This window comes from Etheostoma spectabile, chromosome 9 (genome assembly GCF_008692095.1).
Source record: "Etheostoma spectabile isolate EspeVRDwgs_2016 chromosome 9, UIUC_Espe_1.0, whole genome shotgun sequence".
In the NCBI taxonomy this organism is placed as follows: Eukaryota; Metazoa; Chordata; class Actinopteri; order Perciformes; family Percidae; genus Etheostoma; species Etheostoma spectabile.
This window is the reverse complement of record NC_045741.1, coordinates 33434860-33452724: the sequence shown is the minus strand read 5'-3', so window position 1 is coordinate 33452724 and position 17865 is coordinate 33434860. Positions and strand designations below refer to the sequence as shown.

Below are 17865 nucleotides of genomic sequence, written 5' to 3'. Positions count from 1 at the left end.
TTGCTCCGTGCCGACCTCGACGGATCTGATCTACAGCGGGACAGGAGACCTCCAGACCCGGTAGCAGCGGCACGCCCCACGGAGCCCACGCCAGTGTTGGTGGAATAGTGGTTTTTGAAATCGCGATTGTATGAAGGGTGGAGCCTGTTTTCTTTGCTAGTCGTTTGGTCAGTGAAGAGAGATGGGGGAGAGCTCACTAGTGTGCAGGCTGGAGGCATACACGTACCATGAGGAGTAAACTCGTAGTACTGGTACTTCTGACACCGACTGACAGAATGTTTTTGCTTTTTCTTGTACGATAACACAACGATCAATGTAAGCCGGGAGATAGTCACCTTCAAGTGCCTCAGAATAAACACTGGACACGTTTGAGTGGCGCAAATCTGAAAGGACCATAACGAGTGTCTTTACGTGGAGAAAGGCCGCCACTGAAATGCATCCAGGATCCGTCTTTCATGGCAGAGTGGTCGCAGCAACAAAGCACGGGACGGAGCGTTCTATCGTTTAGAAGAAAACCAACGGCAGCGACGCCGGAACATACGAAGTCGAGTGGCGAGGGGCAACGGGGGAAGCGAACCGAAGTATCTGCATCGTTGAGCTGAAGTTTGAAGGGAGTTACCCGAGTTAGAAGAGGAGACTCACTGAGAATCTACCTGTTTGTGTTTAGTAGTCACGGCTTACCAGAGGTGCAGAGTGGGGTACATAAAGCCTGAAGTAGCACGTGCTGCTTAGGAAGATTGGGATTGTTCTAGAGAAATGCAAACGAGGTCCGCAGCAGATAAACTGACGACCTAACACACGCAGCCCGACCTGGAAACTAGAGACCAAAGCGGTAGAGAAAAACGTCTGGAGAACAGATCGGGACATTTGAGTCTGCCGTGGCACTAACTTAACGTCTCTCCTACATTCTTTTCAGACACTGCCCTGATCATGTGGACACTTGACCAGCTGGTGGTATAGCTGCAATGGTTGCTTAGCGCAGTCGTAGCTGTAGCCGTAGCTGCTGGGCTGATCTGTAAGTCATACAGTTTTCATTCATTAGCTTTTTTCACTTTGATGTTAACTTTCAAGCCCTGTTCAGACCTAAGATTTGCAAACAAGACGATTTAAAACCACCTGCCAGCTTACGCCAACGAGACGAGGACAGGTATCATCTCCACAGAACAAGTCTGTGTGCTTGTTCTATATTAGGCTTTTTTGTGGGTATACATTTGTAGCATCTTAAATTATGGATGAGGATAGAGGTGATGAGATACTTTGTGCAGGTGCATTTCTGGCAGGTTTGACCCCCTCCTCATCTTTCATTCTATCTTCTTTAGTTCAGTTTCGCTTGGTATGGAAGGCGTCGTCCCTGCTCGGCCCCAGGTGGCCAGGTGTGGTGTGGTGAAGGGGCAAAAACATAATTTTAAGGTTTTTTTGAGATGCTATAATTCAATTTTACTTAAGGGTCACACATAACAGAAGTACACAAAACACTTTACTCTATAATTTACAGTGCAAGGAATGAGAGAACTTTTCCTTCCTTTAACAAATACTCCACTTGGTGCCCACACTCCTTTTATTTATTTATTATTTATTTTTGTGTTTTGTGCAAAAAATACTAACAAACTAAATATTAATAAGAATAATATAGCCATGATACAACCTCACTCAACCAATCAGACATATTATGATATCGAAAACAAATGTAGTCTAAGTCTTTTTTTAAAACCAGTTTTTCCCTCGTTGTCCCGAATCCCAACTGGAAGATTGGTTCCATATACAATTGACCTATAAAACCCAGTCCTCTTTCATACAGTCAGATTAGGTGTGGTAAAGAAATCGTCGACTGTTCCCTTCTTGTATAATGTGGAATGCATTTCTGAACAATAGTTATATTATCATAAAAAAATTTAGGAAATCCCAGTATAATAATTCCATGAAAATACCTAACATATTAACAGATAGTCTATTCTGACCTCCAACCAAGCAAGACGTTCATGCATCTCTGCAACCTAGTTCTCCAAGAACACCCAGGAACGGTCTCGCCGCCTTATTTTGTGCAACTTGTAATTTTTTTAAACGACTGCTTGTCCGCAGACCAAACAAAAGAACAATAATCCAAATGACACAAAGCCAATGACAAAACAACACGCCCTAAACAACTGTAATTTTAAAAATGTGCACATTTACGAACAACTGCCACCGCTCTAACCATTTGTAACAACATTGTTAATATGATCCGACCATGACAATGTGGAATCAAGCCATGACAAGAATCATGACATGCAGCAAAGCGCCAAAGGTCGGGGTCCAACCCGGGTCTCTGCATGAGGAGTAGACCTTACATATGTGGGTGCGCTCTAACAACTGAGCTATCTGGGCTCACACCCCAAATGTTTCCCTGTGCATTGAAACTCAAACTGCATCATTCACACCACCAACACATAAACGGATTTCCAGTTGTGCTCTCCAGTTTGCCAAAAAGCCGTTGCATTGCTCTGCCTTCTTTCGTATAAAATATGAAAGCCTTAATAGAAATATTTGGTTTAAAATGTGAACTAAAGCAGTATAAAGTTGGGATATAACATTAAAAAACTAACTGAGCTGGGAGGAAAATTAAAGTCATGGATGAGAGGAATACAGCTGGTCCCATCCTGGGGTCTAACAATTCTTCTAAGGACTTTCCAACAGGGGTAGGAAATGAGGGGAAAACTAAATTGGCTGCAGAAAGTTAGAACCAATAGTAATTATAGTAAATGAAATACTGAAATGAGACGCGGTTATTGCCGTAGTCAGGGGCTGAAATCGCTCCAAATTCAAAACAAAAATGTACAAAAAAAAAGCTAAATGGATAAAATGGTTTTGTTGTTAAAAGAAAAACTACGGGGCACCATGGAGGAACTCACCTGGTGAGCTGTGAACGTGTAAAATATATGTTATAAAAAAATTAAGAACATAAGGACATGTACTGTACATGTCAGCCAATATTCCATAATGATTGGAAGTGATTCAAAATAGCAATTCCCATGTTCAAAAGGAGTAGGAAGAAGTTCAGATTGTACCAAGGCTCATCCTTACTGCAGCTTCCAGTTCAAGTCTTCATCTGTCCTATCAAAACACAACAAAAACTAGGACACGATGATTGATGGATAATTACTTTTGGAGATCTTTAGTACCTGCCTTGTGAACTCTCACTTCTTTTCTCCAGTAGAACAAAACAACCCAACCGGCGAGAGGAAGTCGTTCCGTGGATAGAGAGTGCTCCAAACTGTCTAGGAAAAAATGGTTTCATCTTTAGTCTTTATGGCCAGGCTGGTGCCATTTTAACACCTTGTGCGTTTACAGGTCAAATGGAGCCATTTCAGATTTTTACAAGAAAAAAAAATGGTACAAGTACATGTTATCTACCGAAAATCAAAAGCTTAATCATTCTTTGATTAAAACCCAAGTGCCATTGCTCGTTTGAAAGCCATGCTGTCGCTCTCTGATGGGGTGGCCAAATTTCTGGGCGGGCAAAGGGAAGGTAACCCTGCTAACGCTAAATGGTCCCCTTGTATAACGTTATAGTTATAAAGATAGGTAACCGCAACGGCGATTTGATTTTGTCCTCAGAAGAATGTTTTGGTAGGAACCAAAAGTTTACATCGTATGTGTCTCCAGACCAGCCAGTACGAAGGACGTCATATTCTGATTGATTGCTGGCGTTAACCGTGAAACCACGTCAATAGCTCTTTAACATAAAGATTGAAAAATGTAACTCTTTGATTTACGCTCAAACGGCCAAAACGCGACAGCGACAGAGTTTACGCTCCTTGTCAGCTGGAGAGAAGCTTCCAGTGGAAATGAATCCGGTAACTTAGCGCTCCAGTCGGTGGCGGCGGTGAACGTATCGGTAATAGCCGCAGCGGCATGCAGCTTTCATGTCAGTGTTTTACCTTCAGAAGCTTTTATTTTGAGAATTGTGAGAAGAGAAAATTTTTAGATCAGAGACCCCTTTACTGAGAGAGAGAGAGAGAGGTGGATCAGGACCCCTGACTACATTATTTCTTATTTTAAGTAGCATGTTTAACTGTCTTCAATAAAGCGGAGGGCTGTTCATTATAAGGAGTTTGCACTGAAAAATGTCAGATATGCTGCCTAAACAATGTGCATTAGTAGGAGAACGAGGGAGAAACTGAACTAAAAGACAAAGTCATTTCAATCTATATTGAAATGATAGAGCATGAAAGTGTCAAACGTTTACTTAATTCGGAAAAACTATATAGGTGATTCTAATGCACTTTATAAAGACATGCTTCAATTATAAAAGGCACCTCTCAATCTAACACATGAAGGATTGTGACAGCTGCGATTCAGAGGGGGTTAGGACCTCAAATTTAGCTTTGACCCCATGGAGGCTGCGAACCAGCATAAAAAGCATTAAGAAACAAGTAATGTCCCGAGAATGTAATGAGAGGAACATACTAAATGAGTTATATCGGAATGCTCTCACCTGCTGTAGCAACATTTCTATGCAATAATGTATTATGAAATGACCAAAGATGGCTGTTACAAACTGTTGAAATGTGAATAGACCTTATGTATGATTGTCCATGCTGTATTATTCTATCTTTTTAATGTATTTGTATACTGTCTGTGTCTTCTAAATCAGCTGATCAAAAATCTGATGGTTTTAACTTGCCAATAATTTCAATAATTATTTTAAATCGAGTGGAGTTCCTCGTAAATGTGCACCGGAGCACTAACAAATGTGCTGACCATTTTCTACGGGAACACGCTGAAGCAGTGAACTAGTTGCGGAGCGGAGCTATTTAAAAATAAATACCCAGATTATGGTGATTTTGGCAGTGGACTTCTCGATGTGTCTACAGACGAGACAGCGATCAGCATCGTGATATTATGACTTTGCATAAACATACATGCCCTTTTCTAAGCCAAGTGGCGTGTAACACGATTAAAGATTTTTATAGGCATTGATAGCTCAACATACACAGCTTTGAATCTTCATGTATGTACAGTCAAATGTTGGAAAATTACTTATCAAAGAATGGAGTTCTCTCAAAAGTTTAATTTACTTGCAAGTGGAGTCAGTTTTAAAGGACGAAAAAAGCTGAAGATAGTCTTAACAGTATTTTTATAGGACAAAAGAAGAACAACTTTCTTAAATCCGGTTAGACTCACAAAGCGCTCTTCCCAGGGGCATTCTGTCTTAACCCTCATATTGTCTGGGTCAAATTTGACCCAGTTATTGTGTTTGCCACAAAAAAAGGGCCTTGGAATCGATAAAAATATCAAAAACTTGGCAAAAAAAACCCATAACATTTGAAAAGTGACAAAAATGTCAGAAAAAAGCGTAATGTTGAAAAATAAAGTGACCAATTTTTTTTTCAGGGTGACAGGAAGACAACACACGGTGTTAAAGGCTCATTGTGTTTTAAGCCCCCAACGTCGCCACAGGCAGCTAACCCTAAGCACAACATTGCGGCGACTGCCTTTAAGGCGAGTTGGGGGCTTAAACACTGTCTTAAGCATGGTTGAGCAATTGAAGATTTAGATTTTGAATAATTTACATATAACACAAGGTTAATACTTTTTTTGTAATTCTCTGTAGTCAGAACCACGTGAAGCCCTCTTACAGTCTTCTCAACATGTCCATCTTTGTATAACAGAAATATTCCGGTTTGAACAAAGCCTCGTGGAATATAGAAAAAGCTAGCCTAGAAATCTAGACGCGCCCTAGCGGCAGCAAGTGTGATTTCCAGCCAGCGTGTTCTAGCAACTCCCAGATGGCCTGCGAGCTTAGTCAGGCCAATCACATCGTGTAGAGGCAGTGGGCGGGCTTACGTAAGACGGCGAAGTTGCGAGGGTTCTGCGTGAATTCCCTGCTCCTTGAAAACAAGATGGCGCGTGATGGTTGGTTGGAGCGTATCCAATTGCGTGCAGAGGGAATTGAAAGACAAAACCGTTTACCCCGCCCCTCGGATTGGACCAGCCAATGGGGAGTTCCCTGACCCCACATCGCGGATGTGGGTCTGGCTGGTCAGGCTAGCAAAAAAAAAAAAAAAAACAATTTGGCATCCAATCGTGTGAATGTTGGTGTAGTGGCGAATTGTCCTCCGATGAATAAAACAAACTAAAAACTCAATTTACAACAGCCACTGAAGCACCGAAGGAGTGAATCTTACGCAGAGATAAAAAACTTTGATTGTCCAGGCAGAGATTATGGCGTTCTGTCAGGTTTATTGATCCATTTTCTTGGACAAACAAACATTTAGTGAATGTCAATGGCGTCTCTAGGCTCTTAACTCTGTGTCTCTGTCTCTGTAACTCTGTCTCTGTAACTCTGTCTGTGTCTCTGTCTCTGAACTCTGTCTCTGTAACTCGTGTCTGGGTCTCTTGTCTCTATCTGTGGTAAAAAACCATCAGCCCTCCCCCGGTGTCTACCCCAACATACCTGTTCACCTATACTTGTAGACTACACTGGTGGCTAAGGCTGCGTTACCTTCAAAACAAAAGCACTAAAACGACCCAAATAAAATACTAATGATAACCAATTTTGTAGCTGCATAATTAAAGGAAAACTGAAATTAAACAAATCAAATAATTAGAGACTATATATATATATAACAAAATAATGAATAGCTCCAACAGTGGATTCAGTGAAAGTTGGATGGATATATATTGTGTGTAGACCAGGCAGGGTTGCTGCCTCCCTGGGGTAAGACAATAACTCGTACCCATGTCAGGAGGATGTGAGGTGTGGTCTAGCGGCACGAGAGCGGACAGAACAGAGAGGTTGTGGTCTAGGTGGAACCCTGCCCCCAAAAACACCAACACACCACCCTGGGAATTACCCAGAGAAGAAGATTTTACTTACTGACTGCAAGGGCTAGTTGTTCAAAGGTTAAACTAATCGGGTTTTTGGTTATGGGATGGATCAAATCTTTGAAAATGGGTTGTTCAAAAGGGAAAAGAGGAATCTGAAATAGATTAGATCACGAATCACATACTGTTTTAATCTGGATCAAACCTTCGTTTGGGTTGTTCAAAACTTGTCAGTAGGATTTGGATAACTTGATCCAAAAAAAAAACCAGGTTATTCCTGATCCCAACGGGGGGTAGGACCTCAAGGTGGATTCAAGGTGGATCCAGCACGAAAAATTGGTATAAACTTGAATGTGCAAAATAAATTTGCATATTTAGTGTGTACTTTATATTTTGCACTTGATTGTTTGACTTAATTTAGTAAGTAAAAAATAAAATAAAATACAAATTACTTGTCCTCATGAAACAATCCCCCAAACAGACATTAAATAACAAGAACAAAAATCAAAATAATAATACATATTCATTCACACCGTATATTAATTTCAAGGAACAATCTAATACAATGTATGCTCTTTCATCCTCAGAGAGAAGAACCCGGAACATTATACTACTACTACTTCACGTTTTAACGGTGTTTTTTTTAAGGACGTTTTTCAAAAATTTCCACAATGTATTTGGTAATGTATGTAGTTTTTATTTGTGTGGCCAGATGGGGGTCATAAAAGAAAATTTGAATGGAAGTGGAGTATTAAATAAGAGTTATTTTTGTGTTTTGTCTCGAAATCTAAAATCTTAGAGTGACCCCATCTCGGCTCTTCTACCGTTCTGTACGTAGCTGGTAGCCCACGTTGTGATAAGTTGTCCTATTAGAGCATGGTAATCCGATCTGGTAATCTTGAAAACTGTGTTCTGGTCAGGGTGACCGGTCCAATGGTGCTTTGAAACCGGCATAAAAGTAAGAGGATTACCTGATCCTGGTAGCAAAAAATGGATTTCCAAATCGAAATAATTTTGATCCAGATTTAATATGGTCTTCAGCGAGACACGCGATCAGCATCGTGCAATATCATGACTTTGCATAAAACAACTGCCCACTTTCTTTAAGCCAAGTGGCGGTAACGTTAAAGATTTTTATAGGCATTGATAGCTCAACATACACGCTTTGAATCTTCATGTATGTACAGTCAAATGTGGAATAATTACTTATCAAGAATGGAGTTCTCTCAAAGTTTAATTTTACTTGAAGTGGAGTCAGTTTTTAAGGACAGAAAAATGGCTGCTGAAGATAGCTTAAACAGTTTTTATAGGACAAAAGAAGAAACTTTCTTAAAATTCGGTTAGGCTACACGCGCTCTGTCCTCAGGCATTCTGTCTTAACCTTAAAAAAATGGGATTCCAAATACGAATAATTTTGATCCAGATTAATAGTTATGAACAAATGGCCCTATAGACCGAGGACTGATTGGCGGTAACACCAAATTCTGTGGACCATCGTATTTGTGACTGTAGGGGGCGCTGTTGCCTCTGGGAAGTTGAGCTTACTCACACAGACGAACCGTCACGAGTCTGTGAAGTCATCATCAAAACTGCAGGTGTTAAATGAAGGTTCAGCCCCAGAGAGTTAAAAATGTTGTTTTTTTCACTTGATATAAATACAGACATGAGACATAGGGCGTGTTGCAGTTTGAATGACTAGTGTCAATCGTAATCTAAATAAAGAAAATAAGATATGTGTTTCTGGAGTGGTCGTTGTGTTTTATTCCGTTGGCCCCTAATAAAAATCACAGAGTAGACTTTACAACGAGGATGCGGCTGAAATAAATAATAATAAAACTACGTCAGCAGCATGAGGCTGGTACCTAATCTACAAGAGCTGTGGGAGGAAATGATCAATAACCAAGTAATACTTTGAGTGTGAACTCATTGTGAATTGTCCCGTAAACAAATTCATATTAATGAACATTTCAAATCACCTGTACACAAACAAACCATACAGGTGACTCATTTTATCTTCATACTTATTATAGTACAGTACAAAAAAATAACTTTGGCAACATCACATATTTTGACAGCTGTTGTCAGTAGTATGTGACCCTTTGTGCCTTAGACCAGATGGTGACCAGAGTGGTATTGTTTTGGTCCTCTATACACATGAAGATAAGACAAGTCACCTGGAATGGTTTGGACTGTTGTTACGGGGGATTTTGCCAAGTTACAGTAGGGTCACAATCTGACAACAGCTGTCAGAATATGTGACTTGTGCCAGTGGCAACAGCGCCCTACAGTAAAACTACGATGGTCACAGAATTGGATGTTACAGCGGTACTGAGAATGTGGGGCTACCCTACACCACCATCACCGGGATACTATGCGGAGGGTCCAGCCACGTGTATGTCATCTATAAACAACCAGGCAGCATGAGGCTGGGGTCTGTATTTAAGCATCGCTAAGCAGCAAAATGACACTGCCTTTAAGTGGTAAATGAGATCAGATCCATAGTGTGCGACGTGGTTAGGTTTGGGCATGGGGTGGGGATTGGTTTGGTTTAGGGTAAGAAGAACAGGGTAGGCTCTCAATCAGCCTGGACTGCACCCCTTTCCTCAGTGGGGAGTCCCCAAAACCACAAAGCTAGACACGTTTGCTAGAAAATTTCGGCCCAGTGGGACCATCCAGAAGAACAAGGGAAAGGTGGTGAGTACAAAGACCGAACTAGTACCCGTTCACAACTGCATCCCATAAATCTCATGGAAAAAGCCGTTGTTTTTTTTAAATAAATACATAAAATAACTACAGGGTGGTGTGTAAAATACATGGACAAATGTACATAAGCACAGGGACAAGTGGTGAGGCCACTTTGTCAAATATAGGTGTGGTTCTGTTATGTGGGTGGTGTGTGTGTATATATATATGATATATATGTGTGTTGTGTGTGGGTTTGTATGTATGTACTGTATGTGTGTGTGTTTATATAGGTTAGCCTATATACTGTAGTATAAAGTTGTATAGCATTGTATATAGGTGCCTGTAATGATGTATGGTATGTATGTATATTTATATATATAATAATAATGTATATATATATTTATATATATATATATTATATACAAATATTATATATAATATCATAGGTATTACTGGCTCAGTTTGTGAACTTGTAAATGTTTTGACGATGAACTGAACTGATTCTTTCATAGCTACACTGCCCTGTGTTTTTCGTTGTTAACCAGTGTTTTTCGGTGTAAACCTTGTTTTTCGTTGGTAACCTGTGGTTGCTGTTGTCATAGTTTCCTTGAGACCAGGATGTGGGGAAAGTTTTGGCTGAAACTGAGCCGAACGAAGACGACGTCTAGCGCGGGATGGAGCTCACCTCGCTCTGCTCGTACTCAGTAAGAAATCTCTCTTCTCCAAAAACTATACCTTTCTTTCTTTTCTGGTTTTCCTGTTCATTCACCGTGTTTCTGATTTATGTGTTGTTCTTCAATTACAATAGATAGATCCGATTGGTTTAGATTAGATTAGATTAAATTAGATTAGATTGGATTGGATTAGATTAGATTCATCTTTATGTACAGGTACCCAGACCACAAAACTCGAGAGAGAAGTGAAGGGAAAAACGGTAAAGTGCAGATTAACCCTTGACATCTCTAATAACTAAGTAATGTAACTGTTACCACCTTTTTGTAGTTAATGTAAAAAAAATAGAAAATACCAACTTAACGGTGGAAAGTGATGACCGCCCTACTGGGTCTTCTTTGGTCCTTCTGTGTTAGTGTGTGTGGAAGCACGAGAGACACAAAAAAACCCCCCAAATCCCCCCAAAAAGGGATTTTTTGTCATAATATGGCACTTTAACCTGGTTGTTTTTCTTCCATTTTTGGGACCTTCTTGTGCCCTGGGTCAAACTGACACCGGGACTATTTGGGGTTTAAAAACAATCTGAAAAATAACATTTTCTTTATAACTATACCACAATATTGTCTATTCTCCATTTCCACCAGCTGAGATAACATCTATGTTCAGGGATGCATCAGTCTCTACTAGCACACTATTAAACAGGAGTGGGGTTTGTTTTAGGTATAAGGTTATAATCATGTTAAAAATCCACTATGGAAACACATAGTGTATATCCAGAATAATGCTCGAGTCAGGAATACCTGTTTTATCTCAGGAAATAAGGAAAGGACGCTGATTTCAGGTAGAAACAGGAACTGGACCATTTTTCTTCTTGTAAAAATTTGAAATGGGTCAATTGACTGAATACGATACAAGGGTTAAATGTCTATAGCGTAAAACCCACATGGAACCATCGAGGGGGGGGTAAACTACAGCACCGACCCAAAATACATATACCCCTCGTGTTGTCTTCCCGTCAAAATTGAAAATCAACACATTTGTTGATGCTTTCCATGATGTTTTCAACTTTTTTTTACGTTTGTCCCTTTTTCATCCCTTTTGACATTTTTTTTTCACTGTTTTAAACTTTTTTGGCGTTTTAAACATACGTAACACTAACTTATTAACTTAGTTTTACAGTTTATTTTTGGAATTTTTGGTCAATAACCGATTTATAGGAAAATTATTCCTAATTTTTGAGGTAGAAAAGCAAGAATTGGAATTATTGAGACTAAAATTAAAGGGATGGAGTTGATGATAATCAGACGGGAATATGTCAACTTTTACTCAAACACTATTCAACAACACCTTCCATTTGTTTTACAATGCTAAAAATATAATAAGACTCAAAATTAATGAAAGTAGAGATTTGTACTTGGCAAAGAGCGGTGGAGTCAATCAGGTATTTTGGGGAATTAAAAAAACCACATTGATATACAGTAGGGTTCGAAGGTTTGGGCACCCCAGGTAAAAAGTGTGATTATGGGACCAAAAAAGCCAAGAAAAGATGGAAGAAATCTCCAAAATCTCAAAATGGCATCAAATGACAGATCAGACTTTGCCTGTTATGTAACAAGTTAGATTTATCATCATTTACACTTCAAAATAACAGAAACAACACAAATGGCGTCTGCAAAGTTTGGAACCCCTGTACCCTTTACAGTGTGTTCTTGGACAGGCAGCTAGCGGGGAAGATGTTTTACAGTGTGGTCAGAGGACAGGCAGCTAGCGAGGAGATGTTTTACAGGTGTTCAGAGGACAGGCAGCTAGCGAGGAGATGTTTTTACAGTGTGTTCAGAGGACAGGCAGCTAGAGAGCTAGTGCAGGTGTTTTTTTAACAGTGTGTTCAGGGACAGGCAGTAGCAGATAGTGAGGTGTTTTTTACAGTGTGTTCAGGGGACAGGCCGCTAGCAGATAGTGAGGTGTTTTTACAGTGTGTTCAGGGGACAGGCAGCTAGCAGCTAGCGTAGACGATGTTGTTACAGTGTGTTCAGGGGACAGGCAGCTAGCAGATAGTTGAGTGTTTTTTACAGTGTTTTCCTGAAGACAGGCCGCTAGCGATAGTGAGATGTTTTTACAGTGTGTTCAGGGGACAGGCAGCTAGGATAGGAGATGTTTTTTACAGTTGTTGTCAGGGGACAGGCAGTAGCAGATAGAGTGGGTTTTACCGTGTGTTCTGGGGACAGGCAGCTAGCAGATAGTGAGATGTTTTACAGTGTGTTCCGGGACAGGCAGCTAGCAGAGAGTAGATGTTTTTACAGAGTGTGTCACCGGGGACAGGCAGCTAGCAGATAGGAGTGTTTTACAGTGTGTTAGGGACAGGCAGCTAGCAGATAGTGTTTTTTTACAGTGTGTCAGGGGACAGGCAGCTAGCAGATAGATGTTTTTGCAGGGTTCTGGGGACAGCAGCTAGGCAGTAGTGAGATGTTGTTTACAGGTGGTTCAGGGGACAGGCAGCTAGCAGATAGTGAGAGGTTTTTACAGTGTGTTCTGGGGACAGGCAGCTAGCAGATAGGGAAGTTTTTACAGTGTTCAGGGGACAGGCAGCTATCAGATAGTGAGATGTTTTACAGTGTGTTCTGGGGACAAGGCAGACTAGCAGATAGTGAGATGTTTTACCGTGTGTTAGGGACAGGCAGCTAGCAGATAGATGTTTTTACAGTGTGTTCAGGGGACAGGCAGTAGCAGATAGTGAGATGTTTTTACAGTGTGTTCAGGGGACAGGTAGCTAAGATAGTGAGATGTTTTACAGTGTGTTCAGGGGAAGCAGCTATCAGATAGTGAGATGTTTTACAGTGGTTATGGGAAGGCAGTAGCAGATATGAGAGGTTTTTTACAGTGTGTTCAGGGGCAGGTAGCTAGCAGATAGTGAGAGTTTGTACAGTGTGTTCAGGGGACAGGCAGCTATTTTTTAAAACCCGTACTGTGTCCTGGCAGCCGCCACGCTGAGCCTCAATCCCGATAAAAACCCAGTTCTTCCGGTACGAGGGACGTGTTCTGAGCTGTTCGGCGCCGGGGGTAACTCCAGCGTGTGGACGCTGAGGAGAAACGGCTCCTCGAGACCAAGCCCTGCGGGAGGGGCTGACGCCTGGAGGACATTACCCGCTCGGAACCGGGGTGTACTGGTTGCCAGTTCGGAACCGGGGGGGGTGCAGCAACGCCCTCAGCATCACGTGGACCGTATGTACTGGCTCCTGGTTTTGGTTTTCACGCTGGTTCTGCCCCACTGGTTGGACAAAAGGACCAAAATCATTATTATATCTTGAATTTAACCCGGTGGTTGTCTTCACCTTGGGGGCCCTCTCGTGTCCCTCGGTCCACACTGACCGGGACTTATTTGGGTGGTTTTACCCCAAATAAGTTGTTGACCCACATTGAGATAAGACAATATTGGTTAGAGAGATACGAAGTAAGATTTTTATTTCTGATTTGTTTTTTAACCCTCGTGTCGTCTTCCCGTCAAGATTGGGAAAATCCACACTATTTGTGATGCTTTTTATCGATGTTTTTAACTTTTTCTCACGTTTTTGTCCCTTTTTTCAGTGTTCGTAATTTTTTTGTGACGTTTTCAACATACGTAACACTAACTTATTAACTTCGGTTTACAGTTTATTTTTGGAATTATGGTCATAAAACCTCATTTATAGGAAATATACCTAATGTTGAGTTAGAAAAGCGAAAAGAGAAAATTAGGAATTATTGAGACTTAAATTAAAGGACATGGATGTGATGATAATCACAGAATGGAATATGTCAACTTTTACTCAATACTATTTCAACACCACTTCAGTTTGTTTTTTAATGCTATAAAAATTGATAAGACCCAAAATTAAGAAAAGTAGCGATTGTTACGTTGGCAAAGAGCGTTGGATCAATCATTGTTATTTGGGGAATTAAAAAAGCAATTGATAAGAGGAAAAGGGTCAATTGCCCGTTCTAATGTTTTATACCAGAATATGGGTTTTTCTCCAACCAAATTGGCCCAGAAGGACAACATGGATGATCCCATAACCTTTCACAGGGACATGAGGTTACTTTTCATGATTGTTTGGTATTTTATTTCATCTTAACGCATTTGAATTCTTTTTTTGTTTAATGGGTTCAACCGTATCGGACTAAACTTGACGGCTACCATATGAGACCACTCAACATCCTCTGATCTAACTATTAGTCAAAAAAAGTGCATAGATTTTGCTTTTTAAAAAAGTATGTATTAATTTGATGATGAATGAGGTTTGTTGACCAGAATTTACAAGAATAAAGTGTAAAAACATGTATTAAACCAGCTCAGGTTTTAGAAAAAGCGCCAAAAACATCGGAAGAGTCCCCAAAAAAATATCCTTTTTCAATTTTGACCAGGAAGGACAAGTTCATGGTCAACGGGAAGACGACACAAGGGTTAAAAACAACATTGATATAGGAAAACATGGAGGACAACATGAGGACAACATGAGGGTTCAAATGTGTCCACCTGCTCTAAAGACCGATACCAATGACGTCATGCTGTGGTGTGTTTCAGCCGGCGAGGTGGTCCTGGAGAGTCCTGCTCTTCCGGTGATGGAGGGAGACCGGGTGACGCTCCGCTGCTCCTACAGGAAGAGATACAACGCGGACCCTACGTCCAACTTCAACGCCTCGTTCTTCAGAGACGGCGCGTTCATCGGCTCCGGGCCCGCGGGACAGATGGTCCTCCCAGCGGTGTCCAAAAGGGACGAAGGGTCCTACAGGTGTCAGCACCACCCCACGAAGGAAGAGTCCCCGCAGAGCTGGCTGGCCGTTGGGGGTGAGGGGGTGTTCTGTATCTGCTCAGGTGTGTGTGTGTGTGTGTGTGTGTGTGTGTGTGTGTGTGTGTGTGTGTGTTAAATATGTTTTTATCTGCACCCTGACTGCAGAGGCAGTCACCCATTCGCTAATAAAGTGACATGATGCTGACACCAACGTGGCTGTTTAACCCTCGTCTGGTATTCGGGTCAAATTGACCCATTTCTCATTTTTACAAGAAGAAAAATGGAACAAGTTTTCATGTTTTCTCCCTGAAATCAGCGTCCTTTCCTTATTTCCTGTGAAAACATTAGGTTCCTCTCATTCAAACATATCTGGATATAATTATGTTGTTTCCATAGTGGATTTTTAACATGAATTATAACCTATGAAAAAACAAACCCACTTCCATGTTTAATAGTGTGCTAGTAGAGACTGATGCATTCCCTAAACATAGATGTTATCTCAGCTGTGTGGAATGGAGATAAAGACATATTTGTTAATAGATTATAAGTAAAATGTTATTTCAGATTGCATTTAAACCCCAAATGAGTCCCGGGTCAGTTTGACCCGAGGGAGACGAGAGGGTCCCGACAGTGAAGGCAACACCAGGTTTAAGAGTTTCCTCTTCCTTCTTGTACGAGATGATGGGACGTTCTTCTCTTGTTGTTGTTGTTCTTCTTCTTCTGGCCTCTCCCCGAGCTGCCAGGAAACCAGAGCACACAGAAAGGTAAGAGCGAGGTGTGAACCTTCCACTTCCTGCTTTATTCATCATTTGTCCGTTAAAAAACCTCAAAACCACGCATGTCTAAATGTGACTGTGAGAGGCCACCTCCTCAGTTCACTGGAACAGGATGTGAAGCAGGAACAACAACAACACCTAACTCAGACTGAAGAAAAAACAGAGACCTGATCCGCAAACACACCGGCAAGCATCTAGCTGCTTGCTATTATGAAATATTATGAAAATAACATACACATTTCTCGCTAGAAATGGCATCAAAACACATTTCTATGCAGAAACTAACTCAAATATTGATTTCTTTTCACTGAAAATGAGAGAAATGTCCGCCATGTTTTTTTGATCTCACGACCAGAATCTACAGGAAAAGAAGAGGCAGGAAAAATGTAACAGTCGCACAATTCAAGGGCCAGTGTTGTAACCCCCCCGTTATGCCATCGACCATAGAGGGCAGCATAGGGGGGCAGCAGCTCAGTGGCAGCAGTCAGGGGCAAGCCAGGGCAGCAGCTCAGTCCATAGGGAGTTAGGTATGGAACCGGAGGGTCGTTGGTTCAAGTCCCCGTACGGACCAACGTTTGGGGTGTGGATCGGTGGCTGGAGAGATGACACTTCACCTCCTCTTGAGCAAGGCACTTTACCCCCCCCCAACAGCTCAGGGTGCTGGTCCAGCACTGGCAGCCCCCCCCCCCCTTTGACATCTCTCCATTTGTGCATGAAGAGGTAAATAAGTAAGTACATAGGTCCTGAGTGTGTGTGTGTGAAGTGATTAGTCACTAAAAACAGCAAAATAATAATAAATTATTATTATCAGGGGACGTTTTTCGGTGAGACTGGATTGTGGGTCACATCGGAGGAGTCCTTACCTCGGACCACCTGCGGTACTTGAAGACCCCCAGGGTGAGGAGGGCTTTGTAGAAGACGAAGAGCGGGACGGAGCCCAGCAGCCAGGGCAGGGGAGGAAGAGGAGGAGGAGGAGGAGGAGGGGAGGAGGGGGGGCATCTGTAGGCTTAGCTGGGAGGAGGAAAGTTTCCAATATGCTGTTATTATAGAATAGAATAGAAAGTCTTTTTTCTTGTCATTAAACACAAGTGCAGAACAGTGAATACGGGTCAGGGTCCTCGGTGGCTTAAAGTTTTTAAACGTGACACACAATCAAATTTCTAAAATATGAAAGTACAACGCTCTTCCCGAGTTATATTCAATTTCATAGCATTCGATTTTTTTTAAATTTTTTTTTATTAAAAAAACGTTGAAAAAAGCTTCAAAAACGTGAGAAAAAAAAACACACACACACACAAAGAACAAAAGCTGCAGAAAAAAACGTGGAAACGTGACAAAAACGTTGAAAAAAGGTTTTTCGAAGTGAATCTTGACGACATGCAGCAAAGGGCCGCAGTTTGGAGTCAAACCCTAAAGGACTACGCCTCTGTACCCCTCTTATTCAGGCTTTCGTACTTACTGTATTTATGTATTTATGTATTTAAAAATCTGTCTGGGTATCACCAGATGTCCCACGATATTGTTGCAATATTCTGGGATTGCAAATCTGTAACTTTTTTTTCTAACTTCCACTTATGTCCCTAAAAACATCTGTTTTATCTGAAAAAAAAAAATTAAAAAAGAAAAGATTTTTTTTTAATTTTTTAAATAAATTAAAAAATTAAAAAATTAAATTTAAATTTTTTTAATTAAATTAAAATTAAAATTAAATTTTTTTAATTAAATTAAAATTAAAATTAAATAAAAAATAACATCTATATTTAAATTTCTCTGTTGTTTTTCGCTTTCAATTGTATTCTCTGTAATGGACCGTCCAGCAGATAAACCGACCCACACACACGTGGTAACAAAAACCAACTCTGATGAACTACTGAACTCTCTCACACACACCCACACACACACACACACAACACACACACACACACACACACCACACACACACACACCACCACACACACACACACACACCTGAGCAGTATACAGAACACCCCTCACCCCCAACGGCAGCCAGCTCTGCGGGACTCTTCCTTGGGGGTGTTGCTGACACCTGTAGGACCCTTCGTCCCTTTGGACACCGCTGGGAGGACCATCTTCCCCGCGGCCCGGAGCTGACGCGCCGTCTCTGACGACGGCTTTGAAGTTTGGACGTAGGGTCCAGC

At 41.3% G+C, this 17865-nt stretch overlaps 1 protein-coding gene across 1 annotated transcript in view; it reads left to right on the top strand.

The window, feature by feature from the left end:
* LOC116696239 (Fc receptor-like protein 5) overlaps positions 1-15066 on the top strand; it is a 19563-nt gene extending 4497 nt beyond the window's left edge. Inside the window, exon 3 of the mRNA XM_032527069.1 lies at positions 14723-15066. Coding sequence (XP_032382960.1) covers positions 14723-15066 — 344 coding nt within the window. The remainder of the gene's footprint in view (positions 1-14722) is intronic.
* The last annotated feature ends 2799 nt before the right edge of the window (positions 15067-17865 follow it).